This window comes from Eschrichtius robustus, chromosome 7, assembly GCF_028021215.1.
Source record: "Eschrichtius robustus isolate mEscRob2 chromosome 7, mEscRob2.pri, whole genome shotgun sequence".
NCBI classification, from domain to species: domain Eukaryota; kingdom Metazoa; phylum Chordata; class Mammalia; order Artiodactyla; family Eschrichtiidae; genus Eschrichtius; species Eschrichtius robustus.
This window is the reverse complement of record NC_090830.1, coordinates 107282919-107302999: the sequence shown is the minus strand read 5'-3', so window position 1 is coordinate 107302999 and position 20081 is coordinate 107282919. Positions and strand designations below refer to the sequence as shown.

General features: G+C 37.4%; 1 protein-coding gene across 1 annotated transcript in view; it reads right to left on the bottom strand.

Moving 5' to 3' along the window:
• The window catches only part of CC2D2B (coiled-coil and C2 domain containing 2B), a 99182-nt gene that overhangs the window by 11656 nt on the left and 67445 nt on the right, over positions 1-20081 (bottom strand). Inside the window, 5 exon segments of the mRNA XM_068548990.1 lie at positions 2313-2402; positions 5543-5740; positions 5883-6065; positions 8217-8315; positions 15576-15672. Of these exon segments, the coding sequence (XP_068405091.1) occupies positions 2313-2402; positions 5543-5740; positions 5883-6065; positions 8217-8315; positions 15576-15672 (667 nt within the window).

Sequence of the window (20081 nt, the reverse complement as noted above, 5' to 3'; positions counted from 1 at the left end):
AAAATGGGGCATTTTTGTTTGAGACAAATACCCTGGGAAAACAGGGATATATTGGCTGATATTTTAAGGAACTTCACCTGACGGGAAATCACATAGTGTTTTTGGAGGAAGGGATCCTTTGGTCAATGGAGCTACACTCTGTCCTGTACCAATATAGTGCTCTCAACTGAAAGAGAGGAAGAGATCTGAGTTGGAGCCCAATCAGAAAGAGTGATGGAAACTTCTTTAAGTGAAAGAGCTGAACAGTTGGGCTGGGTGTAATCAAATACAGGGTGCCTAGTAAAGCAGTGGTAGCAGGAGAGAAAAAGCACAGCACAGAGGTGGCAGACCAGTGGTCTGTAACCTAGTTCTAGTTGATAGGTGTGTTTCGTTTGGCCCCGAAATGCTTTTAAAAATTGGAAGATCTCATATAAAACTCTGGATTTCTGGCTTGAAAAATCAAAGGATCTAATAAAATATACAGGCCCAAATGTTCATATGGCAATGATGTGTTATTGCTGAGTAGCGGCTGCACCATTTAGACTGCACATGTGCTTCCATTTCATTAGTCCCAGAGAAAGGGCTGTGGTGGTCAGGGAGCTTGGGGAGGGGGCGCTCAGGGAGCTCTTGGAGTGACTATTTACCAGTCTGGAAGCATTTCAATGTTTTAACAACTGATATGGCCACGTCAGTACACACCGGCTGAATGTGATGGTGAGGGATGGAGGCTAGGGAGGACGGTAACGTGGCTCTTCTGAAAGATGTGTGTGAACAGGAGAATGAAGAGCAGATTATGAGTAGTCTTCAATGTCAGGCCAAGGAGGTTCCCCTGATTGGATTTCATAAGAGAAGGAGGGAATGGATGAGAGCAGGTAACTAACATACTGCATTCCAGGTGCCTATCCTTTCAAAACCCCTGTATGACACAGATGAGGAAACTGAGGTCCAAAGAAGCTAAATAACTTATCTTAGGTCACACAGCTATCAGATGGTTGAAGTAGGATTTGAACCAAGGTTTGTTTGACTCCAAGACTGTTTGTTGGGTAGGAGAAATAACTCTTGTCTTGTGACAATCTAATTAGTTATTCACTCATGGGTATCCCAAGTCCAAACAGTTCATGTCAATGGGAAGACATTAGCCAAGAGGAAGCCTATGACTGTGGTAACCTGTTGATTATGGGTATTGTTTGGATTGGAGGGCACTCGGGAGCACTAGTATTTGCCTGAATGGTTATTTTATGGTTATTTTTAGTTACTTTAGAGGCTATCTTTCAATGTTCTGCAGGATCATAATACCCCTGAACACATTCTGATTAGTTTGAAGAGTCTAGAGTTAACTGACACCTCTTTGAGTTTTACCAGATTTGAATCACTGGATCCTGAAACAAACCACGTGCTTGTATCTCCCTTATTCCCACTTAGCAGAAGGCAGGGTAGCTGACCTACTAAGTTAGTCCTGTGCCCCCTAAGTCCATTTCTGCTCAAAATCTAACCTCTAAAACATTCTAGATAAGTGTCAGGACTATCAGTTCCAGATGGAAAGTGTCCTTCTCTTAGGCTCCCATCATGCTGGTATTTTCCATTAAAAATATTGAATACTTGCTAAATTTAAAGTATGTACAAGTGACGAATATAAAACTAAATAAGAATCAAATCTTCCTTATCATTCAAGAAGATTAAACTTGGGATGTATATGTACAGTGTGTGGGTATAGGGCCAGTATATAAGCAACTAAATATAGTTTAAGGTGGAATGGAAAATGTGTTCTAATTAGGGCTGCCACACTTGCGGTGGGGGGTGGGGAATAGGATGCCTAGTTCAATTTGAATTTCAGATAAACAAGTAGTTTTTTGGTATAAATATGTCCCAAATATTGCATGGGGCCTGTATTTTACTTGGCAACCAGTCTAAAGACAATTTTAATCCAAGTGCCAAGCAAGAGCACTGCTATACAAGCTCTTCATTCAGATGTGGGAAAACTGGGGAAAGCTTCTGGGTAGTGGTGGTATTTCTGCTAGACTTCAGGGTCTGACCACCTCTGTAGTGAACAAGCCATATTTCTCTCTGGAGACTGTCATAATATTGTACTCCTGGAATTCCTGTTGAATCTAAATATTATGAGCTACTTAAAATGTTGAATAAGAATTTTGGTCTTTAAGAATTATTTTTATGGGTTGTTATAGAGCTGAAAATGATGTATTACATTATCAAATGCCTTCAAATTGCACGAGGCAAATTACTACATAAGTGCATAATATTTTTTAAAAGTTTTCTTTAAAAGAAAAGCAAGTAAGAAATACTATACATTTAAATTATAAAATGTAATTTGTTACCTCTGATGTCATCCATATATCAAAACCATCATTTTCATCCAGTGCATCAGGCATAATAGGAATCAAAGATACAAAGCGAGCAACGAGGTCCTAAAATAATATTAACTAACATTTATTGAGAGCATACTATACGCCTATCACCAAGCACAGTGCTTTACATGCACTGTCATCACATTTAGTGTATCCTACAATCCTATGAAGTACACACTATTATTAATTTTATTTTACAAAAGAAGAAACAAGCTTAGAGTGCTAAGATAACTTGCTCAGGGTCACACACTAACACAATATATGGGTCTCTGGGAATGGGCCCAAGTTAGCATGACTTCAGAGCATGCATGTTAACCATTACATTTCATTGTAATAAATAAAAAATTTAAACATGATACATTACATGTATACTTTAAAGTATAACTGTTTAAAAAATGAAAAAAGATGTTGAAGAATAGCAAAAGTTTGATTTACTTTTAGGTTCAAAATCTATCAGAAATATTTTTATTAATAAAAACTAGTTATAAGTTGCTGCAGCAAGAAGTTATTGGTACAGCCTACTTTTTCCAACAACAGAAGTTCTATTGTGGATTGTTCCCCCTATAGGGCTGGAGATAAGGACTCGGACTAGAGTAGGAAAGAAGAAAGGAATACAAATAAACAATGAGCTAACACAGAAAGTTCACCAAAATTTTCACTGATTTACAATAGCTACCATTTAAGTATGCACTATTATGACTTCCTACACTGGTCATGTTTCTGACTTCATGCAATTAATTAAACATGGTTCACAATCCTTGAGAAGCAAAGGAGCTAGGATTTATGCTTTTTTAAAAAGGCAAAGATTGTCCTTGAAAGAAATCTGAGAGCATTATTATCTCCTTGGACTTTGGGTGTCAGGAAACAGGCAAGAAGAAACCCATAATGGAAAAGCAGAGTGTAGCAAAAGGTGATCTAAACTAGGGCTTTTGATTTTAGCTTAAAGAATCCAGGTAAGAGCTTTATACTGGGAAATAATATAAATTTTCTGAGAAGAGCCTATTGATTCAATCAAGCCTGAATAAATAAAAGGTATAAATGATTTCTCATAGATACCCTTTAATCAAAGCTTATTTTTTCATGAAAATAAAATCTTTATTTTCAGTTATTACCCACCAATAAGAGAAAGTTCACAGTTTTAGCTCTTGACACAAAGTGAACTAGGAGGCAAATTTACATCCATCAGATACAACTAATGGACCAACTTTTGAAATCCAGGCTATCTCGAAAGCTTGCAACATACCAGATATTGCTGTGTATTCTCTAGTGACAGAATGCCAGCAATGGCTGACAATGACTTGTGAAGTGTTTTTAATAGCAGTGTTTTTTTATATGTTGCTAGAAATCAGGAGGTTTATAACACATTCGTGTCCAGAAATGAGTTAAGATACTTTAAAGTCTAAACACACTATGTATGAGTGTGTTTAGGAGTGTGTATGTTGCAGTCTCAAGAGGGGTCAATAGTCCATATGGACTAAATTAATACTTGCCTCTGGGTAGCAGGTATGTTTGTAAATATAAAATTATGTTAAACATTAGCACCAGTGCAGAACATGCTCAGCATCATAAGATCCAAAACACCAGCACAAGTTTATCCATCATTAAAAAAAACCAATTACCTCCTTCCTAAAATGTCAGACTAGTAGGTAACTAATCTAATCCCAATGAATGACTCTTGTACTGTACAATTTCTCTTTTAGAAGTATAGGGGAGAACTAATCAGCTAAACAGACATTTTATGATTTAAAGTCTTAAATCATAAAGTATTTTTAAAACTGGACATTACCATACATAGATAGAAAATTACTAATAATAGTGACAAAAAAGAGCTTTAAAACTGTAAATAAAATCCCTTTCCTGTTTATCAATAAATGTTGCAGAAGACTTAAAAAAAATCCTAGAAAGCCTGTTTATTGATTATTCTCTCCATGTACGTTTTAGTAAGTGGTGATGCTCTTGATCAAGAAATCCGTTATTAACCTAATTTTCTAATGGAGGAAGAGGTAAAAGATACTTATCACCTTCTGTGGAATCTATCAACTTAAGACCAAAATTAATAACAATATAGGAAATTCAGAAACAGTAAAATTTGTGGTTTGTATTTCATGGATGGTGCTGCTGTTCCAACCTTATAAAGTAAAGCTGTCTGCAAAGCTTATTTTTTTCTTAAACGGGAGACTAGATCTCTGATTTCATATTTTCCTTTCTCAAAGTGGAAGAAGCTATATTCTCTTCTGAGTCCATAATGAATACAGGTACATGTCTCTTTTGTCAGCTGGTAAATAACAGATATGCATAAAGCCACATAAGGATGGGGTGGGAAGTGTTATGTTGGCGGTTTACAGAGCAAAACATAACATAGTTGGACTTCCCTGGTGGCACAGTGGTTAAGAATCCGCCTGCCAATGCAGGGGACACGGGTTTGATTCTTGGTCCGGGAAGATCCCACATGCTGCAGAACAACTAAGCCCATACGCCACAACTACTGAGCCCGCGTGCTGCAACTACTGAAGCCCGCGCTCCTAGAGGCCGTGCTCTGCAACAAGAGAAGCCACCGCCATGAGAAGCCCACACACCGCAACAAAGCATAGCCCCCGCTCGCCGCAACTAGAGAAAGCCTGCGTGCGGCAACGAAGACCCGACGCAGCCAAAAATAAATAAAACAAAAAACAAAAAAACGTAGTTTCTTCACTCCCACATACAACAAGAAGCAATCCTTAGAAGGGCACAACTCCTTTAGAAACATAACTTAATTTTGCCTGGAAGTCAAAGGAATTTTTCTGTGTCATTTTTCAAAGTTTGACAGAAAAGTTGTGAAGCTGATATGGTCACATGAACTGGTGTGGCAACAGTGACTCTCTAGTACAAGTGGGCAGAAGTGAAGGGGATCAGGAAGAAATGTTTTCTTCCATCTGGTGCTCAAGAGGACACATTGCAACATAGATGGTTTCTCTCTCAGGAAACTGTCTCTGAAGGTAAAGTAACTTTAATAAGAAAGTTATACTCAAAGTTAATATTAAAAAGTAAACAAGTTAAAATAAATATAAATTTGGAGTGATCAAAATGTTCTAAAATTTACTGTGGTGATGGTTGCACAACTGCGTGTATATACTGAAAGCCTTTGAATTATATGCTTTGGAAGGGCAAATTGTATGGTATACGAATATCACAATAAAGCTACTAAAATAAATATAACTTACAAGTGTTGCATTAGAATCATGAAGAAATATATCCAGGAGTTGTTGAGGTGGATTCAATGCCTTGATATATCTTGTTACTAAGATCTGTATCCCTTCATCATTAAAAACAGTAGTTGTGATTCTTCGTTTAGGAAATAATGCCTTACAATTTTTTTTAAAAATCTGTGCTCTCTCCAAAACATCTATTTGACCTGAAAACTAGAATCAAGTTTAAAATATTTCAACATTGTACTATATTGTCCCCACAGGAAAACATCAAGAACCAACATTCATTTTTGTCAGCTTTGAAATGAACACTTCTTTGATAGTATATATGAAAATAATTCAGTGTAAAACCTACCTTGTCTAGTTCTGGATTACAGATGGCATATGATATTTGAGGTTCAATAGTAGCAAAAATATTTAAGAAGGTACATTCTTTTAAATTCTGTCCATTATAATCTTCTTTAGGAGACACATAAGTCTCATTCCAAGTATACCCAAGCAAAACTGGTGGAATATTTACTTGAAATGTTCCACTAATCTGAAAGAGTAAATCAGTATAATGGATTCTGCATGATGAAAATAAAAATCAGTCAAATATAGTATAGCTCAGTTCAGTCTTCTCCATTGCAGGAAACAGGCTTGCATGGGTTCATGCTGATTCTACAAATAGGTACTTGCACAAGGATGGTAAGGTTCTCCATGATGATCTGTTCACAGGCAACCTTGACATCCTGGGTCCCTGTCTAATATGTAGTATGTGGAGAAGGCAGAAGTAAGAAAGGGATGAAACAATGAAGCAAGTTAACAGACCAGAGTGATAAAAGCTCTTAGAACATCTAATTTAAGCTCAGAGAAAATGCTAAAAGACCATGATACATTTTGCATTGGGTCTGGAAAGAGGAAAAAAAATGTAACAGCAGGAAGGATGCCCCAAAGTCCACTGGAGGAGGGATCTTGTGTGTGTGTGTGTGTGTGTGTGTGTGTGTGTGTATGTGTGCGCATGTTTGGGAGGAGATAATTTACAATAATAACTAATAATAATACTAATATAACTAATAGTTATTGAGCACTTACTATGTACAAGGCATTCTGCCAAGTGCTTGATATAGATCATATTATTCAATGAGGTAGACACCGCTCTTATCTCCATTTTATAGATAAGGAAACTGGGGCTCAGAGCATGTAAGTAATTCGTGCAAGATCACACCACTAATGAGTAGTAGAGCCAGGATTACAACCCAGGTTGGTCCACATTTGAAGCTCACATTCTTAACTACCTCTCTATCCTAGCATCTGGCCTGAGACTGAGAAACATCTGCAGGGATTTACAAACGTAGGAAGCCCTATACTTCCAACAATTTAAACTCTCCATTGCTCTTTATTTGCAGCACTTGTATTTTCAACGTGCTCCCTCATGACATCCTGTGATTGCATAATACGCAGACGTTTCTATTCTCCTCTATTCTCTTCTCCTTTCTTACCAACAGTTTTAGGTGGTAACATGACAGCCATGTAGTGACCAAGTCACATAAGTAAAATGCGAGAAGTCTGAGAGGTTTTCTGGGGAAGTGTCTGTTTTCCTGATACAGGCACTGCCCCTTCTTGCTTCACCCCACCTCCTGTCTGCAGCATGACTATGAGGCTGGAGGTGCAATTATGAGGATGAAAGTCACATGATAAGGAGAGTAGAACAGAAAGATAAAAGTAGCTTGGATCCTTGATGATATTCTTGAGCAGATGCACTGGCATCTAGACTTCTTTTTTGTGAGATAAATAGACCTCTTACATCAGCCACTGTTAGTCAGGTTTTCTATTGCATATGACTGAATACAGTACTAACTGATACACACATAATTCCTTCTGAGTCAAATGACTTCATGTGCTTGATAAATGCATCTTTAGGGACTTGATTAAAAGTTATCTCCTCTGTAAATATTCCCCTGATCTTTCATCCTCCTCCTCATTCCCCTCTTACCTACCCCGAACCCCTCCGAACCAGGAAGGGTAGGGTACTCCTTACTCAGTGTTCTCATAGTACCAATCTCATGCCCCTATCAAAGCCCTACAGCATTATCATGTTGTACTGAAATGGTTGTTTTCTTCTATAGACAGTGAACTCCTTGAGGTAGAAAATTCATTTCTGAATCATCTGTAACTGGCATATCTCTGTAAGTTACAAGGCCCCAAATGAAATCTAGACTGGGGTTTTTATATTTTGCTGGCCATGTAGGCATATTCTTGCTGCAAAACCCAACAGCAGAGCCCTCTGGGGGTACCACAGACACAGATGTTAATCATCAGTCTCACCATTATCAATAAACAGCGTTTGAGGAGCTGAAACTCCTGGAACTCGTGGTTACAAAGGAATGTCATTAATCAGAATATTTATGAATCTGGTCTTACAAAACTATTACGAGCAAATATGAATGTTGCTTTAAGGTCTAAGGCTACCTGTCCTGTTCTTCATCAATGAACACTCTAAAAATATATGAAATAAATTTGTGGGTGTCTCCTATTCCAGAGACAGCTAAAACCTTCAAATACTCCAACACCCATGGGGCAGTTGAATACAGGATCATTTTGACTGACTTATCAACCTGCCAGTCAGAATCTGACTCAAAGACACAGGTATTTCTATTAGCCAGAGACAAAAATTTAGAATAATTAGCAAAGAATCATTTTCTATTACCTCAGATTGTTGCAGGAGAGCAGAGAAAGGGAAGACAATGGATCCAAGCCAATTCTTTCTTATATATGAATGACCACTGCAGCTCTTGAAACAGTGATCCTATTAAAATAAATAATTTTTCTATTACTCATTCTATATCATGTGATAGATAATTTCACACAAACATGGAGGTAAGTATAAAAAATTCTCTTCCTTTTTAAAAAGAAACCAAAGAGTAAATAGAAAAGATTTTTTTTCTCACTTTAAAAAATTTCTTTAAAAGATAATTGACTATTTAAAGCAATAATAATGACCTGCTGTGGAGTTTATGACATACATATAAGGAAAATGTATGATAACACTAACACAAAGCACAGGAAGGGAAATGGAAGTATAGTAATATCCTGTTCTTACACTATATATGAAGTGGCATAATATTATATAAAGATAGACTGTGATAAAGAATATATAATAAAACCTAGAGCAACAATTAAGAAATAAAAGAAGTATAGCTAATAAGCCAAGAGTGGAAGTGTGACAGAATCATAAAAGAACTCTATTAATCCAAAAAAGGGAGGAAAAAAAGAAAAAGGAACAAAGAACTGATGGGACAGCAGAAAGCAAATAGGAAGAAGGAACCCAACCAGGTCAATAATTACACAAAATGTAAATAGCCATTCACTAAAAGGTAGAGATTGTTATACTGAACAAAAAAGCAAGGCCCAACTATATGCTGTCTAAAGTAAACCTATTTTAAATATAAAGACACAGGTTAAAAGAAAAAAAATAAGAAGAAAAGAAAGAAAAAGATATACATACAACCACTAATTAAAAGAAAGCTGGAATCACCATATTTATAACATACAAAGTAGATTTAAGAAAAAGAATATAACCAGGGATAAAGGGGAATATTTCATAATGATAAAGGAATCAATTCATGAAGCAGAAATACAATCTTAAAAGTATGTGCCCCTAGCTGAACCAAGATGGCAGAGTAGAAGGACGTGCTCTCATTCCCTCTTGTGAGAACACCAGAATCACAACTAGCTGCTGGACAATCATCAACAGGAAGACACTGGAACTCACCAAAAAAGATACCCCACATCCAAAGACAAAGGAGAAGCCACAATGAGATGGTAGGAGGGCCACAATCACAGTAAAATCAAATCCCATAACTGCTGGATGGGTGACTCACAGACTGGAGGACACTTATACCACAGAAGTCCACCCACTGGAGTGAAGGTTCTGAGCCCCACGTCAGGCTTCCCAACCTGGGGGTCCGGCAACAGGAGGAGGAATTCCTAGAGAATCAGACTTTGAAGGCTAGTGGGATTTGATTGTAGGACTTCGACAGAACTGGGGGAAACAGAGGATCCACTCTTGGAGGGCACACACAAAGTAGTGTGTGCATCGGGACCCAGGGGAATGAGCAGTGACCCCAGGGGAGACTGAACCAGACCTACCTGCTAGTGTTAGAGGGTCTCCTGCAGAGGCGGGGGTGGCTATGGCTCACCGTGGGGACAAGGACACTGGCAGCAGAAGTTCTGGGAAGTACTCCTTGGCGTGAGCCCTCCCAGAGTCTGCCATTAGCCCCACCAAAGAGCCCAGGTAGCCTCCAGTGTTGGGTTGCCTCTGGCCAAACAACCAACAGGGAGGGAACCCAGCCCCACCCATCAGCAGTCAAACGGATTAAAGTTTTACTGAGCTCTGCCCACCAGAGCAACAGTCAGCTCTACCCACCACCAGTCCCTCCTATCAGGAAACTTGCACAAGCCTCTTAGATAGCCTCATCCACCAGAGGGCAGACAGCAGAAGCAAGAAGAACTACAATCCTGCAGCCTGTGGAACAACAGCCACATTCACAGAAAGACAGACAAGATGAAAAGGCAGAGGGCTATGTACCAGATGAAGGAACAAGAAAAAACCCCAGAAAAACAACTAAATGAAGTGAGATAGGCAAACTTTCAGAAAAAGAATTCAGAATAATGATAGTGAAGATGATCCAGGACCTTGGAAAAAGAATGGAGGCAAAGATCGAGAAGATGCAAGAAATGTTTAACAAAGACCTAGAAGAATTAAAGAACAAACAAACAAAGGTGAACAATACAATAACTGAAATGAAAACTACACTAGAAGGAATCAATAGCAGAATAACTGAGGCAGAAGAACGGATAAGTGACCTGGAAGACAGAATGGTGGAATTCACTGCTGTGGAACAGAATAAAGAAAAAAGAATGAAAAGAAATGAAGGCAGCCTAAGAGACCTCTGGGACAACATTAAATGCAACAACATTCACATTATAGGGGTCCCAAAAGGAGAAGAGAGAGAGAAAGGACCAGAGAAAATATTTGAAGAGATTATGATCAAAAACTTCTCTAACATGGGAAAGGAAATAGCCACCCAAGTCCAGGAATCGCAGCGAGTCCCATACAGGATAAACCCAAGGAGAAACACGCCGAGACACATAGTAATCAAAGTGGCAAAAATTAAAGACAAAGAAAAATTATTGAAAGCAACAAGGGAAAAACGACAAATAATATACAAGGGAACTCCCATAAGGTTAACAGCTGATTTCTCAGCAGAAACTCTACAAGCCAGAAGGGAGTGGCATGATATACTTAAAGTGATGAAAGGGAAGAACCTACAACCAAGATTACACTACCCGGCATGGATCTCATTCACATTCGATGGAGAAATCAAAAGCTTTACAGACAAGCAAAAGCTAAGAGAATTCAGCACCACAAAACCAGCTCTACAACAAATGCTAAAGGAACTTCTCTAAGTGGGAAACACAAGAGAAGAAAAGGACCTACAAAAACAAACCCCCCAAAATTAAGAAAATGGTAATAGGAACATACATATTGATAATTACCTTAAACGTGAATGGATTAAATGCTCCAACCAAAAGACACAGGCTTGCTGAACGGATACAAAAACAAGACCCATATATTTGCTGTCTACAAGAGACCCACTTCAGACCTAGGGACACATACAGACTGAAAGTGAGGAGATGGAAAAAGATATTCCATGCAAATGGAAATCAAAAGAAACCTGGAGGAGTAATACTCATAACAGATAAAATAGACTTTAAAGTAAAGAATGTTACAAAAGACAAGGAAGGACACTACATAATGATTAAGGGATCAATCCAAGAAGAAGATATAACAATTGTAAATATTTATGCACCCAACACAGGAGCACCTCAATACATAAGGCAACTGCTAACAGCTATAAGAGGAAATGGACAGTAACACAATAATAGTGGGGGACTTTAACACCTCACTTACACCAATGGACAGATCATCCAAAATGAAAATAAATAAGGAAACAGAAGCTTTAAATGACACAATAGACCAGATAGATTTAATTGATATTTATACGACATTCCATCCAAAAACAGCAGATTACACTTTCTTCTCAAGTGCACACGGAACATTCTCCAGGATAGATCACATCTTGGGTCACAAATCAAGCCTCAGTAAATTTAAGAAAATTGAAATCATGTCAAGCATCTTTTCTGACCACAACGCTATGAGATTAGAAATGAATTACGGGGAAAACTACGTGAAAAACACAAACATATGGAGGCTAAACAATACGTTACTAAATAACCAAGAGATCACTGAAGAAATCAAAGAGGAAGTCAGAAAATACCTAGAGAAAAATGACAATGAAAACACGATGATCCAACACCTTTGGGATGCAACAAAAGCAGTTCTAAGAGGGAAGTTTATAGCTATACAAGCCTACCTCAAGAAACAAGAAAAATCTCAAATAAACAATCTAACCTTACACCTAAAGGAACTAGAGAAAGAAGAACAAACAAAACCCTAAGTTAGCAGAAGGAAAGAAATCATAAAGATCAGAGCAGAAATAAATGAAATAGAAACAAAGAAAGCAATAGCAAAGATCAATAAAACTAAAAGCTGGTTCTTTGAGAAGATAAACAAAATTGATAAACCATTAGCCAGACTCATCAAGAAAAAGAGGGAGGGCTTCCCTGGTGGCGCAGTGGTTGAGAATCTGCCTGCTAATGCAGGGGACATGGGTTCGAGCCCTGGTCTGGGAAGATCCCACATGCCGCAGAGCAACTAGGCCCGTGAGTCACAATTACTGAGCCTGCGCGTCTGGAGCCTGTGCTCCGCAACAAGAGAGGCCGCGATAGTGAGAGGCCCGCGCACCGTGATGAAGAGTGGCCCCCGCTTGCCACAACTAGAGAAAGCCCTCGCACAGAAACGAAGACCCACACAGCCAAAAATAAATAAATAAATAAATAAATTTAAAAAAAAAAAGAAAGAAAAAGAGGGAGAGGACTCAAATCAATAAAATTAGAAATGAAAAAGGAGAAGTTACAACAGACACCGCAGAAATACAAAGCATCCTAAGAGACTACTACAAGCAACTCTATGCCAATAAAATGGACAACCTGGAAGAAATGGACAAATTCTTAGAAAGGTATAAGCTTCCAAGACTGAACCAGTAAGAAATAGAAAATATGAACAGACCAATCACAAGTAATGAAATTGAAACTGTGATTTTAAAATCTTCCAACAAACAAAAGTCTGGGACCAGATGGCTTCACAGGTGAACTCTATCAAACATTTAGAGAAGAGCTAACACCCATCCTTCTCAAACTCTTCCAAAAAATTGCAGAGGAAGGAACACTCCCAAAGTTATTCTATGAGGCCACCATCACCCTGATACCAAAACCAGACAAAGATACTACAAAAAAAGAAAATTACAGACCAATATCCCTGATGAGTATAGATGCAAAAATCCTCAACAAAATACTAGCAAACAGAATCCAACAACACATTAAAAGGATCATACACCATGATCAAGTGGGATTTATCCCAGGGATGCAAGGATTCTTCAATATATGCAAATCAATCAATGTGGTACACCATATTAACAAATAGAAGAAGAAAAACCATATGATCATCTCAATAGATGCAGAAAAAGCTTTTGACAAAATTCAACACCCATTTATGATTAAAAACTCTCCAGAAAGTGGGCACAGAGGGAACCTACCTCAACATAATAAAGGCCATATATGACAAACCCACAGCAAACATCATTCTCAATGGTGAAAAACTGAATGCATTTCCTCTAAGATCAGGAACAAGACAAGGATGTCCACTCTCACCACTATCATTCAACATAGTTTTGGAAGTCCTAGCCATGGCAATCAGAGAAGAAAAAGAAATAAAAGGAATACAAATTGGAAAAGAAGAAGTAAAACTGTCACTGTTTGCAGATGACATGATACTGTACATAGAGAATCCTAAAGATGCCACCAGAAAACTACTAGAGCTAATCAATGAATTTGGTAAAGTTGCAGGATACAAAGTTAATGCATAGAAATCTCTTGCATTCCTATACACCAATGATGAAAAATCTGAAAGAGAAATTAAGGAAACACTCCCATTTACCATTGCAACAAAAAGAATAAAATACCTAGGAATAAACCTACCTAGGGAGACAAAAGACCTCTATGCAGAAAACTATAAGACACTGAAGAAAGAAATTAAAGATGATACACACAGATGGAGAGATATACCATGTTCTTGGATTGGAAGAATCAATATTGTGGAAATGACTATACTACCCAAAGCAATCTATAGATTCAATGCAATCCCTATCAAATTACCAATGGCATTTTTTATGGAGCTAGAACAAATCATCTTAAAATTTGTAGGGAGACACAAAAGACCCCGAATAGCTAAAGCAGTCTTGAAGGAAAAAAACGGAGCTGGAGGAATCAGACTCCCTGACTTCAGACTATACTACAAAGCTACAGTAATCAAGACAATATGGTACTGGCACAAAAACAGAAACATAGATCAATGGAACAAGATAGAAAGCCCAGAGATAAACCCACAAACCTATGATCAACTAATTTATGACAAAGGAGGCAAAGATATACAATAGAGAAAAGACAGTCTCTTCAATAAGTGGTGCTGGGGAAACTGGACAGCTATATGTAAAAGAATGAAATTAGAACACTCCTTAACACCATACACAAAAATAAACTCAAAATGGATTCGAGACCTAAATGTAAGACTGGACACTATAAAACTCTTAGAGGAAAACATTGGAAGAACACTCTTTGACATAAATCACTGCAAGATCTTTTTTGATCCACCTCCTTGAGTAATGGAAATAAAAACAAAAATAAACAAATGGGACCTAATGAAACTTCAAAGATTTTGCACAGCAAAGGAAACCATAAACAAGACGAAAAGACAACCCTCAGAATGGGACAAAATATTTGCAAATGAATCAACGGACAAAGGATTAATCTCCAAAATATATAAACAGTTCATGCAGCTCAATATCAAAGAAACAAACAACCCAATCCAAAAATGGGCAGAAGACCTAAATAGACATTTCTCCAGAGAAGACATCCAGATGGCCAAGAAGCACAGACCAAGGGGAAAAAAGTGCATACTGTATGATGCCATTTCTATAAAATTCCAGAAAATGTAAACTATAGTTACAGAAAGCAGATCAGTGGTTGCCTGGGGTGGGAGGAAGGAAAGGAAGGAGGGAGGTATTCTAACATGGCAGGGGAAAACCTTTGAGGGTGGTGGATATGTTCATTATCTTGACTTTGATGATGGTTTCATGGGTATATATGTGTCAAAACTTGTCAAAGTATACACTTTAATTATGTGCAGTTTATTATATGCTAATTATGCCTCAATAATCCTAGTTTTTAAATTAGAGAAAGTATGTGTAGTAAGGGAAGCAGGGACTAGACATAAATGGGTTTGGCATTTACCACCACGACCAACCCCACTGGCAGTACTCTGTGATCATAATAGACAATTTTGTTAAGAATATCAAGAAAGCCATGGCATTCAGTTTCCAAGCCCTGGGATTGTTGTTGCTATTTACCTGAATCTGGGGAAGGGCCGAAGTTTGAAAAAAGCTGCCAATACCCCAGATTCCTGCCTTCAGTTCATAACCACTGCTTTTGGATATCTTGCTACATGTCAGTAAACAATGTAAAGCATCTTAATGTATATACCTTTATCATAGTAAATATGCTTAGTGCAGCAAACCTTAAAAATACACTAAAGCTTGGCTACCAGGAAGTTCACATGTAAATGTAACGTTCAATTGCAGAAATATACTTTTCCCAAATTCTTGGTATATTTATCTCTCTTCCTCTTATATGTGGTTTATGATCCCTGTTATTTTTGAATTGACTTGTCATATGTCTGATTTTATTTCAAGTTGCCCCATATCCTTTTTAGAAAATGTTGGAAATAGATATTGTATCTAAAACCAAATTTACAAATATGTTAATAGACTTCATTCAGTCTGAACTTATAATTATTTCAACATTTATTATTATAATTATTTTACTTTACCTCATGTTTTTCAATAATCATTTCATCAAAAATGTTGATATATATATTATCTTTTATTTTAGATAAGCTTGAGACATTATAATCATGTCCTGGTAAGCTGTAAATAAGAAAAATATATGTAAATGCTTAATTGATTTTATAAAAGCATTATTCATAAAGGACTATAAAATTGCCTGTATTATTTTCTTTTATAAAGTGTAAGATAAGAAAATCTATGTGCTTTCAGGACAACTGCTATCTTTCATTAAAGCCAGTATCAAAATATCTATAAACAATAAATGCTGGAGAGGGTGTGGAGAAAAGGGAACGCTCTTACACTGCTGGTGGGAATGTAAATTGGTACAACCACTATGGAGAACAGTATGGAGGTTCCTTAAAAAACTAAAAATATAACTATCAAATGATCTAGCAATCCCACTCCTGGGCATATACCCATAGAAAACCATAATTCGAAAAGATACATGCACCCCAATGTTCATTGCAGAACTATTTACAATAGCCAGGACATGGAAGCAACCTAAGTGTCCATCTACAGATGAATGGATAAAGAAGATGTGGCACATATATACAATGGAATATTACTCAGCCATAAAAAGAAACGAAATGGAGGTATTTGTAGTGAGGTGGATGGACCTAGAGTCTGTCATACAGAGTGAAGTAAGTCAGAAAGAGAAAAAAAATACTGTATGCTAACACATATATATGGAATCTAAAAAAAAAAAAGTTATGAAGAACCTAGGGGCAGGACGGGAATAAAGATGCAGACCTACTAGAGAATGGACTTGAGGACACGGGGAGGGGGAAGGGTAAGCTGGGACAAAGTGAGAGTGGCATGAACATATATACATTACTAAATGTAAAATCGATAGCTAGTGGGAAGCAGCTGCATAGCACAGGGAGATCAGCTCGGTGCTTTGTGATCACCTAGAGGGGTGGGATAGGGAGGGTGGGAGGGAGGGAGATGCAAGAGGGAAGAGATATGGGGATACATGTATATGTATAGCTGATTCACTCTGTTATAAAGCAGAAACTAACACAGCACTGTAAAGCAATTATACTCCAATAAAGATGTTAAAAAAAAAGAAGTCAGAGGGATGCCATCAAAAAACCATGCAAATAGTCAAGAACCATATGATCTGCAGAAATTGAGGGAGCTGAACAAGATTGGCAAGAGAAGGGGGTAAGGGCACCAGGAAAAGAGAAAGGACTTTGATAACAGATGTAGTTGACAGTTCTTTATATTCCTTTTACCCAAGGGAGAGCTAAAGATGTATAGGAAGTAACAACTGAAAATTGCTAATTGAGTTTAGAGAACAATTTTAAGTTCTACATTTTAAATTTGTCTTGATCAGTGTACTTTATTTTCAATTACAAAAACCTATTTATATAGCTTTAGCATCAAATATAAACCCTGAGAAGGAGGAGCTGGAGATCCCACTTCCTGATTTCAAAATACATATATTACGAAGTTACAGTAATCAAAACAGTCTGGCCTAAAAACAGCCATATAGACCAGTGGTACAGAATAGAGAGCCTAGATATAAATCCCTGCATCTATGTCAGGTCAACCGGTCTTTGACAAGGGTGCCAAGACTACTCAATGAAGAAAGGACTATCTCTTCAACAAATGGTGTTGGTAAAACTATGTGCAAAAGGATCAAATTTGAGGGAGGAGATATGGGGATATATGTATATATATAGCTAATTCACTTTGTTATAAAGCAGAAACTAACGCACCATTGTAAAGCAATTATACTCCAATAAAGATGTTAATAAAAAAAGAATCAAATTTGATCTTTATCTTATACCATACACAAAATTCAACTCAAAATGAATTAAAGATTTAAAATGTAAGATCTGAAACTGTAAAGCTTCTAGAAGAAAATACAGGGAAAAGTTTCATGACATCATTGGTTGTGGCAATAATTTCATGGACATGATACCAAAGCACAGGCAACAAAAGCAAAAATAAAAAAGTGGAACTATATCAAACTGTAAACCTGCACAGCAAAGGAAATAATCGTCAGAGTGCAAGGGCAACTTATGGAGTGGGAGAAAATATTTGCAAACCATATATATTATAAGGGGGTTAATCTCCAACATACATAAAGAGCTCATACAACTCAACAGTAAAAAAGCTAACAATCTGATTTTAAAATGTACTAAAACTTGAATGGACATTTTCCAAAAATGACATACAAATGGCTAATAGATACATGAAAAAACGCTCAAAATTGCTAATAATAAAACACTCAGTAATAATCAGGGAAATGCAATCAAAGCTACAATGAGATATCACTTCACACTTGCTAGGATGGCTATTATCAAAAAAATAAAATAAAGTAACAAGTGCTGGTGAAGGTGTGTAAAATTGGAGCCCCTGCACACTGTTGGTGGGAATGTAAAATGGTACAGCTGCTATGGAAAACGTTATGCAGGTTCCTCAAAAAATTAAAAATAGAACTATCATATGATCTAGCAATCCCATTTCTAGGTATTTATCCAAAAGAACTGAATCAGAAAGAGATGTTAGCACTCTTATGTTCACTGCAGCACTATTCACACAGCCAAGGTACAGAAGTATGCTAAATGTCTGTTGACAGATGAATGGATAAAGAAAATGTGGTATATATACGGAATACTGCTCACCCTTTAAAAAGAAGGAAATTCTGCAATATGTGGCAACATGGATGAACCTTGAGGACATTACACTAAATGAAATAGACCAGTCATAAAAAGACTGCATGATTACACCTATATGTGGCATCTAAAGTAGTCAAATTCATAGAGTCAAACAGCAGAATGGTGGTTGCCAGGGGCTGGGGGGAGGGGGAAACAGGGAGTTACTAATCAACAGGCGTAAAACTTCAGGGAAGCAAGATGAATAAGCTCTAGATTTGCTGTACAACATTTTACCTACATTCAGCAGTAGTATACTGCACACTTAAAAATTTGTTAAAAGGGTAGATGTCACGTTAAGTGTTCTTTCCACATTAAAAAAGTCAGACGTTGAGTAAGGCAAACTACGCTCTGTAACAGTGGCTCACGTGATTGTGGGGGGAAGGCAAGCCCAAACTCTGCAGGGTAAGCTGGCAGCCTGGAAGCCCAGGGAAGAGCTGCAGTTCAAGTCTGAAGCCAGTGTGCTGGCAGAATTCCCTCTTCCTAAGTGGGGTAAGTCTTTTTTCTATTAAGCCTTCAACCAATTGGATGAGGTGCACCCCTATTACAGAGGGTAAAGAGAGTCAGACACACACACACACACACACACACACACACACACCCTGTTAGTTCTGCTTTTATGGAGAACCCTGAAATGCAATGACACTCTGGAAAATGTAAAACTATGGTGGCAGTGAAAGGATCAGTGGTTGCCAGAGGCTCCAGGGGAAGGATGAATGGATAAATGGGTGAAGCACACGGCATTTTTAGGGCAGTGAAACTATGCTGTATGATACTACAGTGGTGGATACATGTCATTATACATTTGTCAAAGCCCATAGAATGTACAACACAAAGAGTGAACTCTAATGTAAATTGCGGACTTTGATAATCTGTCAACATTGGTCCATTGATTGTAACAAATGTACCACACTGACACTTTAGGGAGGCTGTGTGTGTGTGTTGTAGGGAGAGGATGTATAAGAACTCTGTGCTTTCTGCTCAATTTTACTGTGAACCTAAACTGCTCTAAAAAATAAAGCCTATCGATTTGTTTAAAATGGAAAAAAAAAGAAATTCGATCTCATTAGAAATCCAGGAATGTAAATTAAACCACAATAAGAATATCACTTTAGATCCACCGTATTAGAAAAATTAATTTTAAAAATACAAAATATTATTGAAGATGTGGCACAATAGGAACTTTTATATCGCTGTTGGGAGTATGTATTGGCACAATCACTTTAGAAAAAAATTTGGCATTAGCTAGTAAAGTTGAAGCAATTCCACTCCTGGATACAGATCCTAGAGCAAAGGGTCTCAAAGTATCCCCTGACTAGTAGCATCAGTAACACCTGGGAACTTGTTAGAACTAGAATTATGTATCAGGCCCTACCCCAGAGCTACTGAATTAGAAACTATGGAGTTGGGCCCAGAAATCTGTTTAAAGAAGCTGTACAGGTGATTTCAGTGCACAAAATACTTTGAGAACTGCTGTCTTAAAAAGAAACTCTTATATGTGTGTTCCAGATGACAAGTACAAGAATGTTCAGAGCAATACTATTTGCAATAGCAAAACATTAAAACCAGGCAAATCTGCATCAACAGGATAAAGTATAAATAAATTATGGCATTTTAATACAGTGGAATACTATACCGAAGTGAAAATAAAGGAAGGAAGGAATAGTTACAAGTATGAATATGGATAAATCTCTCAAAATAAGAGTAAAGAAACAGATTGCAAAAGATCATTCAATTTACATAAAGTTGGAAAACATCCACAGGTAAATAAAACATAGCTAGGGATAAATACCTATGATTTAAAATCATAAAGAGAGGGAATGATAA